General features: G+C 38.8%; 1 protein-coding gene across 3 annotated transcripts in view; it reads right to left on the bottom strand.

Moving 5' to 3' along the window:
* Positions 1-18463, bottom strand: part of Hebp1 (heme binding protein 1) — a 28086-nt gene that overhangs the window by 7515 nt on the left and 2108 nt on the right. The window contains exons 1-3 of one of the 3 annotated variants that reach the window (XM_078015216.1): positions 13592-13630; positions 7246-7384; positions 4585-4765 (exon numbers count right to left, since the gene is read on the bottom strand). In XM_078015216.1, coding sequence (XP_077871342.1) covers positions 4585-4765; positions 7246-7384; positions 13592-13615 — 344 coding nt within the window. In that variant the 5' untranslated portion in view covers positions 13616-13630. Of the gene's footprint in view, positions 1-4584; positions 4766-7245; positions 7385-7944; positions 7999-13591; positions 13631-18463 lie in introns of those variants that run through there. The other 2 variants (XM_078015215.1, XM_005331899.5) reach the window with 2 other exon arrangements.

Below are 18463 nucleotides of genomic sequence, written 5' to 3'. Positions count from 1 at the left end.
AAGTTTTAATAAAACTATCCAACCTTTCCCACTGTGGATCTTGTGGAGAACCTAGTACTGGAGGCCAATCTCTAATATCAGTGGCTTTTAGAAAACACAGAGGAAGGACAGTGGTCTGGAATATCACCCCTGGTCTAAGTTCGAGGATAATTCTATTACCTCCTAAGACTACTATGCATATTCTGATAGTGGTCCCCTACCCCTACAGCATTCTATTTATCAAAATACAAACAAACAAACAAAAACACCCCCAAATAAAAAAGCACTGGCAATTAATACTGCCAATAAGTGTGCGATCCCCTTTGTGGAGAAGGCCATAAAAAATGAAGACTTAATTCCGATGTAAAACTTTCATCTTAGAATTAATTTTGTCATGAACTCCCATTTTTACCCCGTATGGGAGTTCATAACCCACTTGAATCAAATGTATGAAATATGATATGTCAAGAGCTTTGTAATGTTTTGAATAACCAATAATAAAAATTTTTTAAAAAAAGAATTAATTTTGTCATGAAACACTTCACTGCTTTATTTGAGAGGTGCCAAAATCTAACCACTAGGCCACCAAGGAGCATCATCACTGCATCCTTTGAAATTATACTTTTGTATTTGAAATAGTACTGTTGCCTTCTACCATCTCAATGCTCCTTTCAACAGAATCAGAAATAGCACACATTACCACAGGGTACTTTTAAATGCACATTTGATTGTGCAGTGACATCAAGTGGCTGGTTGAGGAACAGCTATATGCTATTAAAACATTTTTTAAAAAATTCACAGAGCCAGGCTAAATACCATATTTGTAGGTTAAATACCATATTTGATACTTTCATCTGGTGAGATTTCAGAGAATTAAAAGGAAACTTACACAAACCTGACTTTAATCTATCTTTTAAATTGATATCTTTTCCATTATAGGAACAGGATTTCTTAGAGAAATGGCTAATTCTTCCTCTAGAATAAAAAATAGTGCTTGAAAATAGAAAGTGATAAAAGACTATTAAAGACATGTCAAAAGGACTGAGAAATCAACTTAAAGAGGCTTTACTGGCCCAAGAGACAACATGAGCATCAATAAAAAAAATTTTTCAAAGAAAGGAAACACAACAGGCATGTTTAAATTCATGTGTTTCTGTTGCTACTCAAAAAACAAAGACGATGACCACCTCACCTTTGGAGGAGGTCAAGGAATGAAATTATTATTCCAAAGTCTGGCAAATAAAAGAAGGTATATCAAGCACTGATCTTGCTTTTTCTGTATGACTCTACCTTTGCAAAACCAAACAGGAGATAAGGAAAGCTTCTCATTATTTAAGTATTTCAGCTAATAATATGAAGAAGGAAACAGAACATTACCAATTTGCAAGCTCTAATGAATAAGACACCTACCTTAACTCTGGTCTCTAAATCACAAGAATAGAGGTAACCAGACACTGTGACCCTGATGGGAATATACATCACCACCTAGGAAATATTCTTGCCCAGAATCCTAAAACCTGAATCTGAACACATCTCTAGTTTCAGATGCTTTAATTTATAAGGCAACCAAAGGAGGCGGAGGGACAAATAAAAGTGCCACAGAAACAAAATCAGCAAAATCTTGACTGTGGGAAATAGGACAAATGATTCATAAATTACAAGGAAAAATAAACAAGTACCATGGTGAGAAAAGCCATGGATTGTAAAAGTTCAAAAACATACCAATAGGGGACTGGGTTTGTGGGTCAGTGGTAGAGCACTTGCCTAGCATGGGAAAGGCATTGGGTTCAATCCTTAGCACCTCATAAAAAAAATAAATAAAATAAAGTTATTTAAAAACACACACACACACACACACACACACACACACACACACACTGACAGGCCAAGTGCAGTAGCACATGCCTATAATCATAGCTATTCAGGAGGCTGAGGCAGAAGGATCACAAATTCAAGGTCAGCCTGGCCAACTTAGCAAGATCCTATCTCAAAATAAAAATTGAAAAGGTCTGGGATATAGCTCAGTGATAAAGTGCCCCTGGGTTCAATCTCCAGAACCGAGAGGGGGTAAAATATACCAACCACTTGCAATGGATGGATATTACTTGGATCCAGATTCAAACTGTCAAAACAAACTATAAGATAATGGGAGAAGTCCTAACACTGTCTATTCTATGTTATTAGAACATTAACAAATTCCTATTAAAATTGGATTATGATTATATATTTTAAAAAATCTTCACTAGTCACACTAAAGTATTTATGAATGAAATAATATAATATTTGAAATTTGCCTAAAATTAATCCAAGGTGGTATCATGTCAACACATGACACAAAACTGCCATTGAGTTAATTTTCAATGGTGAATGCTGGGTATGTATGGCTTCATTGTCTTATTTTCTATAAGTTGAAAATTCCCATACTAAAAAGTTAAAAGAAGTAGGGCTGGGATGTGGCTTAAGCGGTAACGCGCTTGCCTGGCATGCGTGCTGGGTTCGATCCCTCGCACCACGTAAAAATAAAATAAAGAAGTTATGTCCACCAAAAACTAAAAAATAAATATTAAAAAATTCTCTCTTTCTCTCTCTCTCTCTCTAAAAAAAAAAAAGAAAGAAAGAAAAGAAAACAATTGTGCCAACTCTTGACTATGGCTCTGGTCTAACAAATAATGAGACATTAGCTTATCAGCAGGAAGTCTTAAGTGAACTAATTTGTGTCAACCTCACTCCTAATGAAACGAGAGAGAGAAAAGAATAATTACTGAAACCTACTTCCAGATGATAAACATTAACTAATTTATAAATAATATCTTAGTACATACTGAAAGACATTCTTTAACAATAATCCTACAGAATAAATTATATTATCAGTGCTTAGCAGATGTGGAAACTTAAGTTTTTTTAAAAATATTTTTTAGTTGTAAATGGACACAATATCTTTATTTTATTTATTTACTTTTATGTGGTGCTAAGGATTGAACCCAGTGACTCACATGTACAAGGCAAGCTCTCTACCTCTGAGCTACAACCCTAGCCCCATGGAAACTAATCTTTTATTTTTTTTATTTTTTGGAAACTAGTCTTAAAGGGGCCTAATAACTTCCCAAGTGTCATCCTGCTACTAAGGAGCAGAGCTAAGATTCGCACTATAAAATACTAGCTTGTTATATTGTACCAGGCTGCCTCGCAAAGCACAGGAAAGAGAATGGGAAAGACAGAGCAGAAATAAGGATGAGACAAGCACATATTCAGGGTGCAAGACAAGGAGGTGCTCACTTTTAGTGCCTACCCTGCACTTGGAGACAGGGTAGACTATGAGACTGAATGCTTCTTTAAATTTTGTATCCTATGGCTGGGGATATACCTGGGTTTGATCCTCAGCACAAATAAAATAAAATAAAATTGTATCCTAGGTGACTCACTTTCCTACCCAGAGAAAATACACTGCTTAATCAGAGTCTGCTTTCTCTGCAGCTTCTGCACCGAAGGCTGGGAAGTCTGAACCAGGTCTGGATTAGAGGGAAATAGGAGTTGGAGGCTCCCAGGCCAGCTGTGCAGTTGCATTGTGTCCACTGTCCTCTGGGAGGCTCTGTGGCCTAAGGATGCCACAGTAGGAAGGTTCAAAGCACTGCGCTATCTCCAGGGAAAGCTGGCCCACGGTCAACTGCAAAGTTGAAGTAGGTAAGCCAAATAACCAAGTTTGGAGGTCCTGGGAGTGGACTAAAACTCTGTCCAGTGCAAGATTATATGTAGTTATTTTTCATGAGGTTGTTGTAGAAAAGAACCAAACCCCAACCCACGGTTACCACTGGTCAAAATCCTGTTCTTCTCTTGTACCTGGTCCCGTGCCAGTCACACAGGAGGATTTTAACAAATGGGGAGTTACTAACCATCTAGAAGAGACTTGTTTACTGGGTAATGATTGGGGCTCAGGGATAAATACATGTAACAGGGCTGTGGGCATAGCTCAGAGGTACATTGTGTGCTTAGCATCCATCAAGCCTGGAGTTCAATCCCCAGCACTGCCAAAAACAATACAAACAACAAATATGCAACCATTTGTTTCTGCTACATTCTACAGTCAAGGGAACATGACTCTGAATGAGGTCCTGGAAATAGGATCAAAATGACAATAGCATGAATGCATGCCACAGACCGTGAACAACTAGGGATATGGAAGCCCAGCTCTGGCAAATGCTCTTTGCCCTTCTGGCATTCAAAGGGAGTGTGGGGTGAAAATCAGGTATTCTCCAGCTTTTCATATTTCCCATGCATATGTGACCCCAAACCACAGCTTAACTTAGATATTCTGAGTATCTTAGAATGCAGCTAGTGTAATTATTCATCTTAAGCTAAAACTAAGGGGATACAGTCTTTACCCACCAGTTTAGCAACTGGCCAATGCATGTATTCAGAGAAATTACAAATGTCTGTGTGCTGCAACCTGAGAAAATTAACATGAATAATTCTTAAGCTCCAATATTTCTTACTTGAGTTAATTCAGCAACAACAAAAAGCCAATACAAGTGCTAACTGGAGATAATCTAAGGAGTGGCAATGGAAATCAAGTGCTGCCCTTGGATGCCTTCAGAAAAGTTTCCTTACGTGGAGTAGACAGTGATGCTTTCCCGCTCCTCAATCTTGATGCTTTCATCACTGGGAATTGGTGGGTTGCTTTGAAACTGGTTTGGAATCCGGAACCAGACTTTTAATTTCTTCTGTAAGGAGCCATCTTCATTGGGGAACACAGCAAAGGAAATAGGGACTGTCATCCCCATTCCAATTCCTGAGAACATAAAAACACAGAATGAAGTAGGTATTAGAGATAGAGCTTGCTCAGGGCAATGGGAAATACACTAACTAGTGTCATTTTTCTTTCATGCCACTATTTTTTGTTCTTGAAATTAAGAACAGGGTTGGGGTTGTGGCTCAGTAGTACAGCACTTGCCTTGAATATGTGAGGCACTGGGTTTGATTCTCAACACCATATTTAAATAAAAAATAAAGGTCCATCAACAACTAAAATAGATATATAAATAAAATTAAAAAAAGAACTAAAAAGACTATGATATTTAAAAAAAAGAAATTAAAAAGACGGCGGAATATGATAGACATCATTCATGTATGAAGACATGAATGGAGTGAATATACTTTATGTACAACAAGAGATATGAAAAATTTTGCTCTACATGTGTAGTATGAATTGTAATGCATTCTGCTGTTACATATAACAAATTAGAATAAAAAAAGAAATTAAGAACAAATAATTCAGGCACTAAACTATATAGTTAGACAAATGCAAACAACTTTTATTTTTATATATATTGGAGGTAGGAATATGGTGGTACAATTCTTAAAAAAGATTATTTGGCAGTATGTCTCTAGACTATAGACATATCAATATTTAATTACTTCCTATCTAAACATTACTTTTAGAAAATAATCCAAAATATGGAAAAGGCTATATATAACAGGATATTCAGAAGCAGAATTTATAATTCTGTTCAAACTGTCCGCCCCCAAAAAAACCCCCAAAACCCTAGGAATCCCAGCAGCTTGGGAGGTTGAGACAGGAGGATTTTGAGTTCAAAGCCAGCCTCAGCAAAAGTGAGGTGCTAAGCAACTCAGTAAGACCCTGTCTTTAAATAAAATACAAAAAATAGGGCTGGGAATGTGGCTTAGTGGTCAAGTGCCCCTCAGTTCAATCCCTAGTATCCACCTACCCCCCCCCTAAAACCCAGTAATATATCTAGGTAAATCATGGGCACATGATACAATATAATGTAGCTATGAGAAATTGTGTGATTAAGAAAACTATTTAGAAATAGTAGAAAGTAATCATGAAATAATAATTTAACAAAAGTAAAATATACTATTGTAGGATTATTAAGATTACATTAAGGGGCTGGGATTGTGGCTCAGTGACTGAGCTCTTGCCTCATACATGTGAGGTCCTGGGTTTGATCCTCAGCACCACATAAAAAGAAAATAACAAAAAAATAAAAATTAAAAAAAAAGATTACATTAAAAAGCCCTAAAAATATCTTCAAAAGACAACAATGATTGCTCTAGAATGTGATCATTAGAGATACTATTTATTTTCAGGATTTTAAAAAATAAATGTTATAATTTTTGTTCATATATTCATCTAAGAAGATACTATGAAAATACTAAGGAAAAAATATTTCTTCTTGACCTCCTATCTGTCAACTTATTTTCCAATCCAAAGTCTGATTACTTTGTTCATAGAAAATGTTACTACGGTTAATACCATTTTCTTTCTAAATTATCAGCTGGAGCAACAACCTAAAAATTAAACCCAATATCTCTTTTTTCACTTGCGTTCTGACTCATATTTAGTTTGCAGTGATTCCAAAGTGCTGACCAAATTAGAAAGTTTTCTTAAGAGTTCAACATTTTAAAATATGGTTTATATTCTAACATGTAGACCTTACATGAAACTCAGACCTATCATTTTGAAAATGAGGAGTCAGCCAGCATGGATTGCCAAGTCTTTTAAAAGTGGAATGACCTAGTTGGGCAGGGTGGCACACTCTTGTAATCCCAGAGACTTGGGAGGCTAAGGCAGGAGGATCCCAAGTTCAAAGCCAACCTCAACAACTTAGTGAGGTCCTAAGCAACCTAGAAAGACCCTTTCTCTAAATAAATATAAAAATGACTGGGGATGTGGCTCAGTGGTTAAGTATCCCTGGGTTCAATCCCCAGTATTAAAAAAAAAAAGTGTGAAATATCCTAAGAATTCTCAGAAACTTCTGTTACCAAAACAAAGTCTGGAACCTATTATCCCCATAGGTCACTAGGGTCTCAGTATCTAGCAGGGTCTGAGCTACCAGAAGTTGGTTTGGTATTTCCAATCTGATGCCACCATGGAGGTCTCAAGTCAGATGCTGGCCTTTCCTTGCACTGGGGCTTGGCTTACCTGGGTATACCTTACTCAGTCAGCCATTCCAAAGACACAATGAATACTGTAAGATTAAAAAAAAGGGAGGGAGAAGCCTATGGCTACACATTAGGAAAAACCCATGAACTGACTCATACAGAACAGGGAACCTCACAGTGGGGGTAGCTGGGCTGACATGAGAGTGGCTCCTGCTGAACTCCTTGTTCAGGCAGCAACAGGAAGCTCACATGATACTGAAATAGTTAGGGGAGCCTTGTAGGCCCCACTTATGTTTTCTCCTGATGAAGTGAGATTATGCAGTGCTTGCCTCTGAGACCAGATCCACATCCTACAGGGAGACTCACCCTTGTCATTGGTACCTCCCACATACTTCATGACCTTGGGCATTGCTTCCCGTAGAGCCTCATCTACAGGCTTCTCTGTCACTTCCACAGTGGCAAACTTCCCCCCTTCACAGGCTCTTTCTTCATAGGAGACTTCTTCCTAGAGATTTAGGAGACATTGTAATTGAGAGGTATAAAGTAGCAGTCTATGCCAGCTATAAGAAGCACAAAATTCTAAGAACTTTCCATAATGGATATGGTGAGAACAGACAGGTCTGAGTATGATGGACCATCAGAAATAGATTCTTGGATTCCTTTGAATGTAGAGATACCAGAAGCTGAAAACAAACAAATAAACAAACAAACCCAAAAAACAAAAATCAAACAAAAAAATTCTCAGATTTGATATTCTCAGTTTTGATATTCTCAGGGAAATAAGAGAACATATTGCATTCTAAAACAATGGAATACTATAAATATGGAACACTCAAAGATCAAAACAACTCTTGGAAATAAAAACAATCTGATAAGAGAGATGAAAAATTCCATAGAAACCTTGGAATATAAAATTACAGGAAATCTGCCAGAAAGTAAAGTGAGGAAGTCCAAAATAGAAAAGAAAACAGGAGGATTAAGCCAGGAATCTATCAACTGACTAACAGGAGAGCCAGAAAAAGAAGGAAAACATGGAAGGGAGGAAACAAAAAATACAGTACTAACAACAGTCCCATAGAAGTCAAAGGCCCCCAAATCAGCCATTCCATTATCAGAGCTGTCCTGTTCACACCACTCTCCTGGACACGACGTCTTTCTCTCTTTAAAAAAAAAAAATAATGCATTATTTTTATTATAAAAATTAACTCATGTTAATTAATTGCAAAAATTAATGGGTTTCACTGTGATATTTCCATTCTTTAATCGTATCCACTCTCCCTATGACCCTCTCTTGCCCTCTCCTCTCCTCCTACCCCCAGTCCTCTTCCCCTTCCCTAATAATCCCTATCTCTCATTCACACATTAAAAAAAAAAAATGAATGAAAGACTTTAAAGTGAGACCTGAAACTTTGAAACTACTAGAAGAAAATATAGAGGAAACACAGTAAGATACAGGCCCAGGCAACACTATCCTGAAGAAAACTCTAAAATTAGCTCAGGATATAAAACCAAGATTTGACAAATGGGATTACCTCAAATTAATAAGCAAAGAAAACAACAGAATAAAGATACAACCTACAGAATGGGAGAAAATTTTTACTAGGTATTCATCTGACACAGGATTAATATCCAGAACATATAGAGAGCTCAAGGCAGTTATCAATAAAAGAATAAATAATCAATTAAGACAAATGATCTGAACAGACTCTTCTCTTTTTTCCATATTTTTCTTTGTATTATAATACACATAGGGGGCTGGGGATGTGGCTCAAGAGGTAGCACGCTCGCCTGGCATGCGTGCAGCCCAGGTTCGATCCTCCAGCACCACATACAAAAAAAAAACAAAGATGTTGTGTCCGCCAATAACTAACTAATTAATAAATAAATAAATAAAACAAAATGACCACTTTCACCATTCTTTTTTTAAAAAAAAAAAACAATACACATAGGTGGAATTTGTTGCTACATATTTGTACATGCACACATTACAATAATATAATTTGGTCAATATCATTCCCCAAGTATCTTCCCTTTCTATCCTTTCCTCTTTACCCTCCCCACCCCAGGTCCCTTTCTTCTACTCTATTCTCTCCCTTAGATTTTCATGAGATCTCCCATTACTACCTTTTCCCCCTTTTTCTGCTCCAGCTTCTCCATATGAGAGAAAATATGCAACCCTTGACCTTCTGAATTTGGCTTATTTTGCTTACCTTCAAGTTCCATCCATTTTCCTCAAATGTTATACTTTCATTCTTAAATGTTATAATTTCATTCTTTTTTACGGCTGAATAAAACTCCATTGTATGTATGTGTGTGTGTGTGTGTGTGTGTGTGTGTGTGTGTATATATATATATATATATATATATATATATATATATATATATATATATATATATATCCCAGATTTTGTTTATTCATTCATCCGTTGATGGACACCACCAATGGTTGGTTCCATAGTTTGGCTATTGTGAATTATGCTGTTATAAACATGAGTATGCGTGTATTACTATAGTATGCTGATTTTCATTCTATAAATACAAAGGAAAAGTATAGCTGGGCCATACGGTGGTTCCATTCCTAGTCTTTTGAGGAACCTCCATACTGATTTCTGTAATGGTTGTACTATTTTATAATCCCACCAATAGTGTTAATGTGTTTTCTTTTCTCCACATCCTCTCCAACATTTATTATTTTTGTATTCTTGATGGTTGCCCTCTGAACTGGAGTGGGATGAAATCTCAGTCTAGTTTTGACTTGCATTTCCCTAACTGCCAACAAAGTTAAAATTTTTTTCATGTTTATTGGACATGTATATTTCTTCTTTTGAGAAATGTGTGTTCAGTTCATTTCCCCATTTATTAATTGGGTTACTTGTGGGGTTTTTGTGTTTTAAAGTGTTTGGAATTCTTTATGTATTCTGGATATTAATCTTCTGTCAGAAGAATGGCTAGTAAAATTTTCTTCCATTTTTTAAGTTTTCGGTCACATTCTTATTTGTTTGCTTTGCTATGCAGAAACTTTTTAATTTGATGCTGTTCCACTTACTAGCTCATGGCATTATTTCTTGAGCTTTAGGGGTCCTATTGAGAAAGTCATTCCCTGTGTCTATATCCTGCAATGTTGACTGTTTTTCTCTAGGATTTGCATGGTTTCTGGTCTAATTCCTAGGTCTTTTATCCATATTGAGTTGATTTTTGTGCAGGATGAGAGATAAGGATCTAGTCTCATTACTCTGTAAATGGATAATCAGTTTTTCCAGAACCATTTATTAAAAATGCTGTCTTTTCTCCAATGTATGTTTTTGGCACCTTTGTCAAGGATAGACGACTGTTCTGGGTGGATTTGTCCCTGTGTCTTCTGTTCTGTACCACTGGTCTATGTGTCTGTTTTATGCCAGTACCATGAATGTTTTGATACATAGCTCTGTAGTATAATTTGAAGTCAGGGATTGTGATGCCTCTAGCATTGCTTTTTTTGGCTGAGAATTGCTTTGGCCATTCTGGGTCTTTTATTCTTCCAAATGAATTTTAGGAACTTTTTTTTTTTTAAGTTCTGTGAAGAATTTCATTGATTTTTTGATGGGGATTTCACCAACTCTGTATATTGCTTTTGGTACTATCACTTAAACAATATTAATTCTGCCTATCCATGAACAAGGAAGGTTTTTCCTTCTTCAAACATCTTCTTCAATTTATTTTTAATTTTAATTTTTTGTAGTTGCAGATGGAAAGAATGCCTTTATTTTATTTGTTTGTTTTTATGTGGTGCCGAGGATCGAACCCATTGCCTCAAGCATGCAAGGCAAATGCTCTACCACTGAGCTACAACACCAGCTGTTCAATTTCTTCCTTCAGCATTTTATAGTTTTCATTTAGAGGTTTTCCACCTCCTCGGTTACATATTCCTAGATATTTTAATTTTTTGAGGTGACCATGGATTATTTTCCTGATTTTGTTCTCAGTAGATTCACTATTGGTGTATAGGAAAGCTACTGATTTTTGTATGTTTATTTTGTAACCTGCTACTTTGCTAAATTTGTTTGTTAGCTTTAGCAGTCTTCAGGTGAAGCTTTTTGAATCTTCTAATTATAGGATTATATCATGTGAATCAGTAATAATTTGATTTCTTCCTTTTGTGTTTTTATTCCTTTTATTTCCTTCTTTTACCTAATTGTGCTGGCTAAAATTTCTAGTGCTGTATTGAATAGGGGTGGTGAGAGTAGACATCATTCTCTTTGAAAGGAAACTTCTCAAGAAAAATGTGATGGCCAATAAATATATAAAAATGTTTAACTCCTTTACCTATCAGGGAAATGCAAATCAATACTACACTGAAATTGTACCTCACACCAGTCTGAATTGCTATTATTAAAAATAATGCTGGTGAGGATGTGGAGAAAAAGGAATCCTTATATACTGTTGGTGGGAATGTTAATCAGTACAGCCTCTATGGAAAACAGTATGGAGTTTCCTCAATAACTAAAAACAGAGCTACCATATGATCCAGCTGTACCTGCCCCGGGTATATATCTGAAAGAAATGAAGTCAGCATACAAAAGAGATACTGGTACACCTATATTTATTGCAGCAAAATTCATAATAGTTAAGATATGGAATAAGTCTAGGTGCCTGTCAATCGATGATTGGATAAAGAATGAAATCATTTCATTACAGGAAAACAGATGGAACTGGAGGACATCAGGTTAAAGTAAGTAAGCCAGACACAGAAAGATTAGTATCACACGTCTTCTCTCATATATGGGGGGAAAAGATGTCCTTTAGCCATTTTCTTTGTAGGGATTAAGCCCAGGGCCTTACACATGTAACCGTATGCTCCACTACTGAGATACACCCCCAGCACCTCTGCTCCCTAACTCTTATCTCATGTGTGGTAGCCTCCCAAGCCCTTAGTGATCAGGTCTACTCTCTTCCCACACAAACCCTTCCCCCACCCCCCTCACCACCACTCTCTGCACTGAGTTTCTGTCCTAAATCCACTACCTCCTCCCTAGTGTCTGGATTCATGGCAACTCATGCAGCTTTCCTTCAGAATCCCAGCCCCTTTTTCCTTGCCATGTGGTGTCTCATAGGATATAATTTTGTATTGCTGGACATTTAGTAAGGTAAACTTTAAAATAATCAGTCCACACCAAAAAAACATTTCTACATCTTGCCTTATCATGAATATACACATGCTTAAACTAAACCAAAAACAACACTTTACCCTTAGGGATGGGGTGTATTCTGATTCTTTTTCTCTGTCCTGTTTTCTCCGACTCTGCTTGAGTGAATTTTATTCTATTGTACTAAAGAAGAAAAGTTGGTCTATATTGATTTAACAGTCTGCTAATGGAAAACTGTTACAGTTTGACAAATCTACAATGAAGTATATGTGGACAGGAACTATACCACAGAGCTTTATATGATAGAAGCTCAATAGGTATTTATTTGATTAAGGAGCTTCCTCTTCTACTAATGATTAGGAAAAACAGACACAGGATAGAGCACCTGGCTGCCTCAGGTAGGTCAAACAGGCTTCCCTATGTATCCTAGACTAAAGATTCTCAACTAGGTAGGAGAGCCTGTGAGTGGCCTGTGCAGTTCAAACAAATGTATTTAATATTATAACTATATCTGGAATGCAAAAACACCTATCATTTTTGTGATGTAAAATTAAAGGTGAATAGTGAGAAAGAGGTCAGGGTCACCTGACACCAAACCCTGAGTGTCAGTTTCATGCTTAAACTCTCCTAGACATGGGTGGGAGAAAGCACCAGATCAAGAATCAAGAGGCAGCAAATCGGCCGGCCTTGACTTTGGGGCCTTGTGCCTGGTAATCCAAAGATGGCTGCAATGCCCTCCATTCATTGCATCTTACACTTTCAAAGAGCCGTCAGTAGCAAACTGTTGTGTAAGCTTGGGGCCTTTTGCTCTTTTAAGTTCTGTCATAGCAGAGAATTCCAGAACTCCCCCTTTGTTTGAGACCCCACTGATCTTGCCATTTGTAGTGTTTTGAATTCCAGAAGTGCTACTCTGTGAACCGCATAATTTCAGCACTGCAAGTGGTTTTAAAATTCACCTCATCTAACTAATTTTACCAAAAAGGAAATGAAGAATGAGACAGACTGAATTGCCCAAGTTAGCTTGGTTACTAAATGGCAAAAACAGGAAGTAGAATTCCAGTCCCAGCCTCCACTAACGCTTGTTGCAAGACTCTCCACTGCCCTTGGGTGTGAAGTGAGTATTTTACCTCTCTTTTAGCCACTGTGTTATTTATCTGGGGAGACATCAGTATGCCCGTATCAAGCTCAGAATAAAGGTCTTACAAGTTATTTCATGCAGTTACTTCTTTTCAAACAGAGAAGCAACAACAGGACCTTCCTGGAGGAAAAGCTAGCTAGCTCCTTCCTTTGGCCTTTCTTTCATTCTCTTATGCATTCAACCAATAGCTATTGAGTATTTGCTATGTTCTGAGCATGGTGCCAGGTACTACAACACAGAGATGAAAGACAGTTTCTACCACCAGGAAAAGCCGGGTCTAATAAGGGAGGAAGCCAGGGAAACAGAAGATTATTATCTGAAGTGGTGAGGAGTGCTAGGGCAGTGTGGGAACACAGAATAGGACTCCTTAGGTTAGCATGGGGGCATTTATGTGTGTGCTCACATGTATGGGTAACTCTTGTTGCCTCTGAGGGGCTTATAGATCACCCACCTGGGTGTTCAGTCCTGGTTTCATTGATTCACTGAAGATACATTGAAAACATCTGCCAGATGCTACAACTTGGAGATTAACATGATAATGAAGACTGTGGTGAAAAGAAATACACAAATGATTATTACACGATGCGGTAAGTGATGATTGCTTAGGGAAGGGATTCCAGGTAGCAGTTTTGTTAGTTTAGATATGAGGTATTCCCCCAGAAGCTCATGTATGAGACAGTGCAAAAAAAATCATAGAGTGAACTGATTGGGTTATGAGAGCCTTAACCTAATCAGTGCATTAGTCCACTGGAATGGATTAGCTGGGTGGTAACTGGGCAGGTGGATGTGGCTGGAAGAGGTAGGTCATTGGGATATATGTTTTGTTCCTGGTAAGTGAAGCTTTCTGCTTCTCAGTTGTCACATCCTGAGCTGCTTTCCTCCTTCTGTCATGGTGTTCTGCATCACCTTGGGCCCACAGCAATAGAGTCAGATGTCTATAAACAGAGACCTCTGAAACTGGCTGCAATGCCCTCTGAAACTGTGGGCACCAAATAAACTTTTCTTCCTCTAATACTGTTCTTGCCAGGTCTTTTAGGTCACAGTGGTAAAAAAGCTGACTAAAACAAGTTACTAAATGAACAAAACAGGAGAGGTCAAGGATGGTGAAGAATACAAGAAGTTCAGCCAGGCATGGTGGTGTGCGCCTGTAATCCCAGCTACTAGGGAGGCCGAGGCAGGAGGATTTAAAGTTCAAGACCAGCCTAGGCAACTTAGCATGACCTTGGTTCAAAATACAAAAGGGCTGTGGTTGTAGCTCAGTGGCAAAGTGCCCCTGAGTTCAATACCCCGTACCTCAAAAAACAATGATATACGTGGCTGGAGCAAAGATTGTTAAGCCAGCCTCGGCAAAGCAAGAGGCCAGAAGTTCTGGCTCAGAAGAACTCACCAGCTATTGTAGGGAGTTAGATTTTTAGCCATTAGTTCAAGGATAATGATCTGATAGTATGCCAGACTCATCTACTCTGAATTAGTTCAACTTTAACCAAAAGAATGGGAAAATTGGGCTGGGGATGTGGCTCAAGTGGTAGCGCACTTGCCTGGCATGCACGGTGCGCTGGGTTCGATCCTCAGCACCACATAAACATAAAGATGTTGTATCCACCGAAAACTAAAGACTAAATATTAAAAAAAAAGAACGGGAAAATTATACTCCACATATGCATAATATGTCAAAAATACATTGTACTGTCATGTATAATTAAAAAGAATAAATTTAAAATTTTAAAAATGAGTTCAATTGACTTTTGTGATCTAAACATAGGATTCTTCAAATATATGTCAGTCTCAGTGAGTCTCAAGGGAAGGGACCTGGAGCAGGAATGTGCGCTAGGGAATGTATAAGTGATCTGGGCCCTCAGCCTCTTAGGCAAAAAATCCACACCAAGGAAAGAAAGGCTGCCAACAAAGGGTCCGATTCAACTCAGATTGCCAAGGCCCCCACTGTAAGACCACCTTCTTAAAGAACGCTCTTCAACACCACCTCCTCCATTTGAGTGACCCTCCTTTCTATGAATTACAAAAGTCAGATTTAACTAGTCTAGAACTGCAGGGCCTTGATGCTCTGCCCAGTCATCTGCCTCCTGATGGATGAGCAAAGTGTCCATTGGGAAGTTAGTTACACTGGGATCTGGAGCTCGCAGAGGCTGGCATAAACAAAAAGATGTAACTTGGGGAATCATCAGTACACAGGGAGATTCTAAATGGGGTTGAAACTGCCCACGGACCTATGTAGAACAATCTATATAAATCCAATCATGTTCACCCATTCCAAGCCTTCATTCACCGAGTTCTTAGCCTATTCTGGATAATCCTGACACCACCCAGCTTCTTTCTAACCTTCTAGACACACCCAGAGTACCTTCTCATCAGCCTCCTGCTATTTCTTTTCTTTTTTTTTTTTTTTGGTACTGGGATTGAATTAGGGGCGCTCAACCACTGAACTACATCCCATCCCTTTTTATATTTAGAGACAGGGTCTTGCTGAGTTGCTTAGGGCCTCACTAAATTGATGAGGTTGACTTTGAACTTGTGAACCGTCCTCAGCCTCCTGAGTCACTGGGATTACAGGCGGGCGCCAGGGTGCCCAGTTGCTATTGATGTGGGGTATACATGTTGATTATGGAAGCCTGCTTTCTCATTATACTATTAATAATAGTATCCTTTTCTGGGGGGGTGGTTACTGGGGATTGAACTCAGGGGTACTAATCTACTGAGCCTCATCCCCAACCCTATTTTGTATTTTATTTAGAGACAGGGTCTCAATGAATTGCTTAGCACCTCACTTTTGCTGAGGCTGGATTTGAACTCTCAATCCTCCTGCCTCAGCCTCCCAAGCTTCTGGGATTATAGGCGTGTGCTATTGCACCCAATATTAGTGTCCTAATGGAATACTTTCTATGTCTGGCATTGTTTAAACACTTTACATTAATTAATTCATTCAATTCTTCCATCAAGTCTGTGAGAAATTTAGTGCTTTAATACTAATTTCTAGAGCAAACTGAAGAGGTAGTCCAACAGTGGAACCAGGACTGAACCCAGGCTATCGGGTCCTAACATATTTGCACAGGCTGGGCACATCTGATAAAGACCAAGTTTTTAATTATCAGTCGGTCGTGTCCTGAACATTCATAGGACCCACCCAATCCCACACAGAAAGCTATCTGCCCTTCTCCCTACCTGTATTAGTCAGCTTTTACAGGCTGTGATCAAAATACCTGACAAGGAGTTAAAGTTTATTTGGGGATCACAGTTTCAGAGGTCTTGGTCCATGGATGGCTGATTTCATTGTTTGGGACCCAAGGTGAGGCAGCCCATGGTTGGGGGTGATGTGGATGGGTGGCCTGGATACTCATGGCAGGGTCAGAGGGGGGGGGAGAGAGAGAGAGAGAGAGAGAGAGAGAGAGAGAGAGAGAGAGAGAGAGAGAGAATAGGAATATATGAGAGAGAGAAAGGAAAAGGAAGGGATTGCAGGGAAGAGGCACCTTCAGGTCACACTCCCAGTGACCCACCTCCTCCAGCCATGCCCCACCTGACTTCAGTTACCAACCAGTCATGGACTGATTGGACTGCAGGTCTCACAATCTAATCATTTCACCTCCAAATATTTCTGCATTAACCCAGGAGCTTTTGGGGGACACCTTATATTCAAACCATAACATTCCCTAAGCAATGAAGGAGACACTTGAAAAGGTCTGCCGGACGGTGTGCCTGAAGTTGGCCTGAGCATCTGGAGAGCCTGAAGCCCACACTATTGGGAAACATCCAATTGCCAGGGAGTGTGGCCAACAATTTCTGGGCCAAACTCTTTCCAGAATAAGGGACATAATTTCAGGCAGAGGCTGTCTTCAAAATAATACCACACTGGCTTTGTAAATTAAAAGTTCACATGACGATGGGCTGGGGTTGTAGCTCAGTGGAAGAGCACTTGCCTAGCATTCGTGAGGCACTGGTTCGATGCTCAGCACCATATATAAATAAATAAAACAAAGGTCCTTTGACAACTAAAAAAAATTTAGAAAAAAAAGTTTACATGACTCTTTAATATTTAATTAATTGTCACACCAGCTTATCTTCAGAATTGAGAAATGAAAGGGTTTGGGGAGGTCGAGATGTTAAGTAACTGACCTAAAACTACCTGTAAAACTGGGGGAAGCTAACAGTAATGGTGCTCAACCAAGGGGCAAGTGTGCTGTGAAGCAATTTATAATTGATTATCTCACTGAAACCTCAAAACCATCTATTAAGACATGATCTATTACTTTCTCTCATGATTAGCTTCAGAGATTAAGTTACTTGTAACAGTGGGGCACAGGCAAGTTATGACATAATTGAATTATTATATATGTAGAGAGTACTTGCTTATAAAACAGTTTCATATTTTTTTTAAAAAAAATTATAGTATCTCTGGGAGTAGATGGTAAAGCTACTTTTATACCCATTCCAGCTGCAGAAACTGGGATTCCTTCAGGTCGAATGATTTGCTTCGGCCTGGTAACAGTATGAATGATATATCATATCCCATATGGCCCCATGGCCCCATCAAACATGGCAGGAAATGCTTATGAAAAGCTGTATTTATCTCTAGAGGTAACAAATCAGTGGCAGGTGACATTATTAATAAGCTTCTAATAGGAATGGGAATGACTGGAACACTCAGAACAGAAGCATTAAAATGCAAGGAACTGGTTACATAGTTAACAGAAGAATTGAGATGCCAAACAGGACAGAGAGGTAGCCCAGAGGCTAGTAAACATCCTAAGAAAGACAGAGGATTACCTGTTACCTGGGCTTCAGTATCTGGATCACTGAGTAGAAGCTAGAACCATGGAGGCATGTGTAAGAGAAGCCCAAGTTACAAGTGCCCAAATCTAGTGTTGGAGACTTTCTGTCTCTCTCTATACCCCCCCACCCTCACTGGGCAAACCAAGATGGGAGCCAGCTGACAGCTGAGACTGGGAAATAACTCACAGGGTTCAGCCTGGACTTCACACTGACAGACAGCAGGGCTAGGAATGGGTGAGAAAGGAATCGAAGGTACAGGCCACAGTCCAGCTCAGTCGCTGAACGGGCATCACCATTAAGCCAAAAAGACCAAGTGAGCCCCATTCATTATAGAAAAGAAGGCTCTCTGGGAGCGGTTTGTAACACACATTCTGATCTATTGGAGCCACAGGAACCTTATCAGGGCTGAAACCACAGACCGGTTTGACACTGGCATGATCTGATCCAGGCAGGATCCTTGCAGTGTTTACGAACATTTTTAGTCACTTATTAATGGTTAGTCTGACAAAGTTGCCTTACTCAAAGCCAAAGGATCACTTCT

The sequence above is a fragment of the Ictidomys tridecemlineatus genome, chromosome 6, assembly GCF_052094955.1.
Source record: "Ictidomys tridecemlineatus isolate mIctTri1 chromosome 6, mIctTri1.hap1, whole genome shotgun sequence".
NCBI classification, from domain to species: domain Eukaryota; kingdom Metazoa; phylum Chordata; class Mammalia; order Rodentia; family Sciuridae; genus Ictidomys; species Ictidomys tridecemlineatus.
The sequence above is the reverse complement of the archived record's forward strand: the minus strand, read 5'-3'. Positions and strand labels throughout refer to the sequence as shown.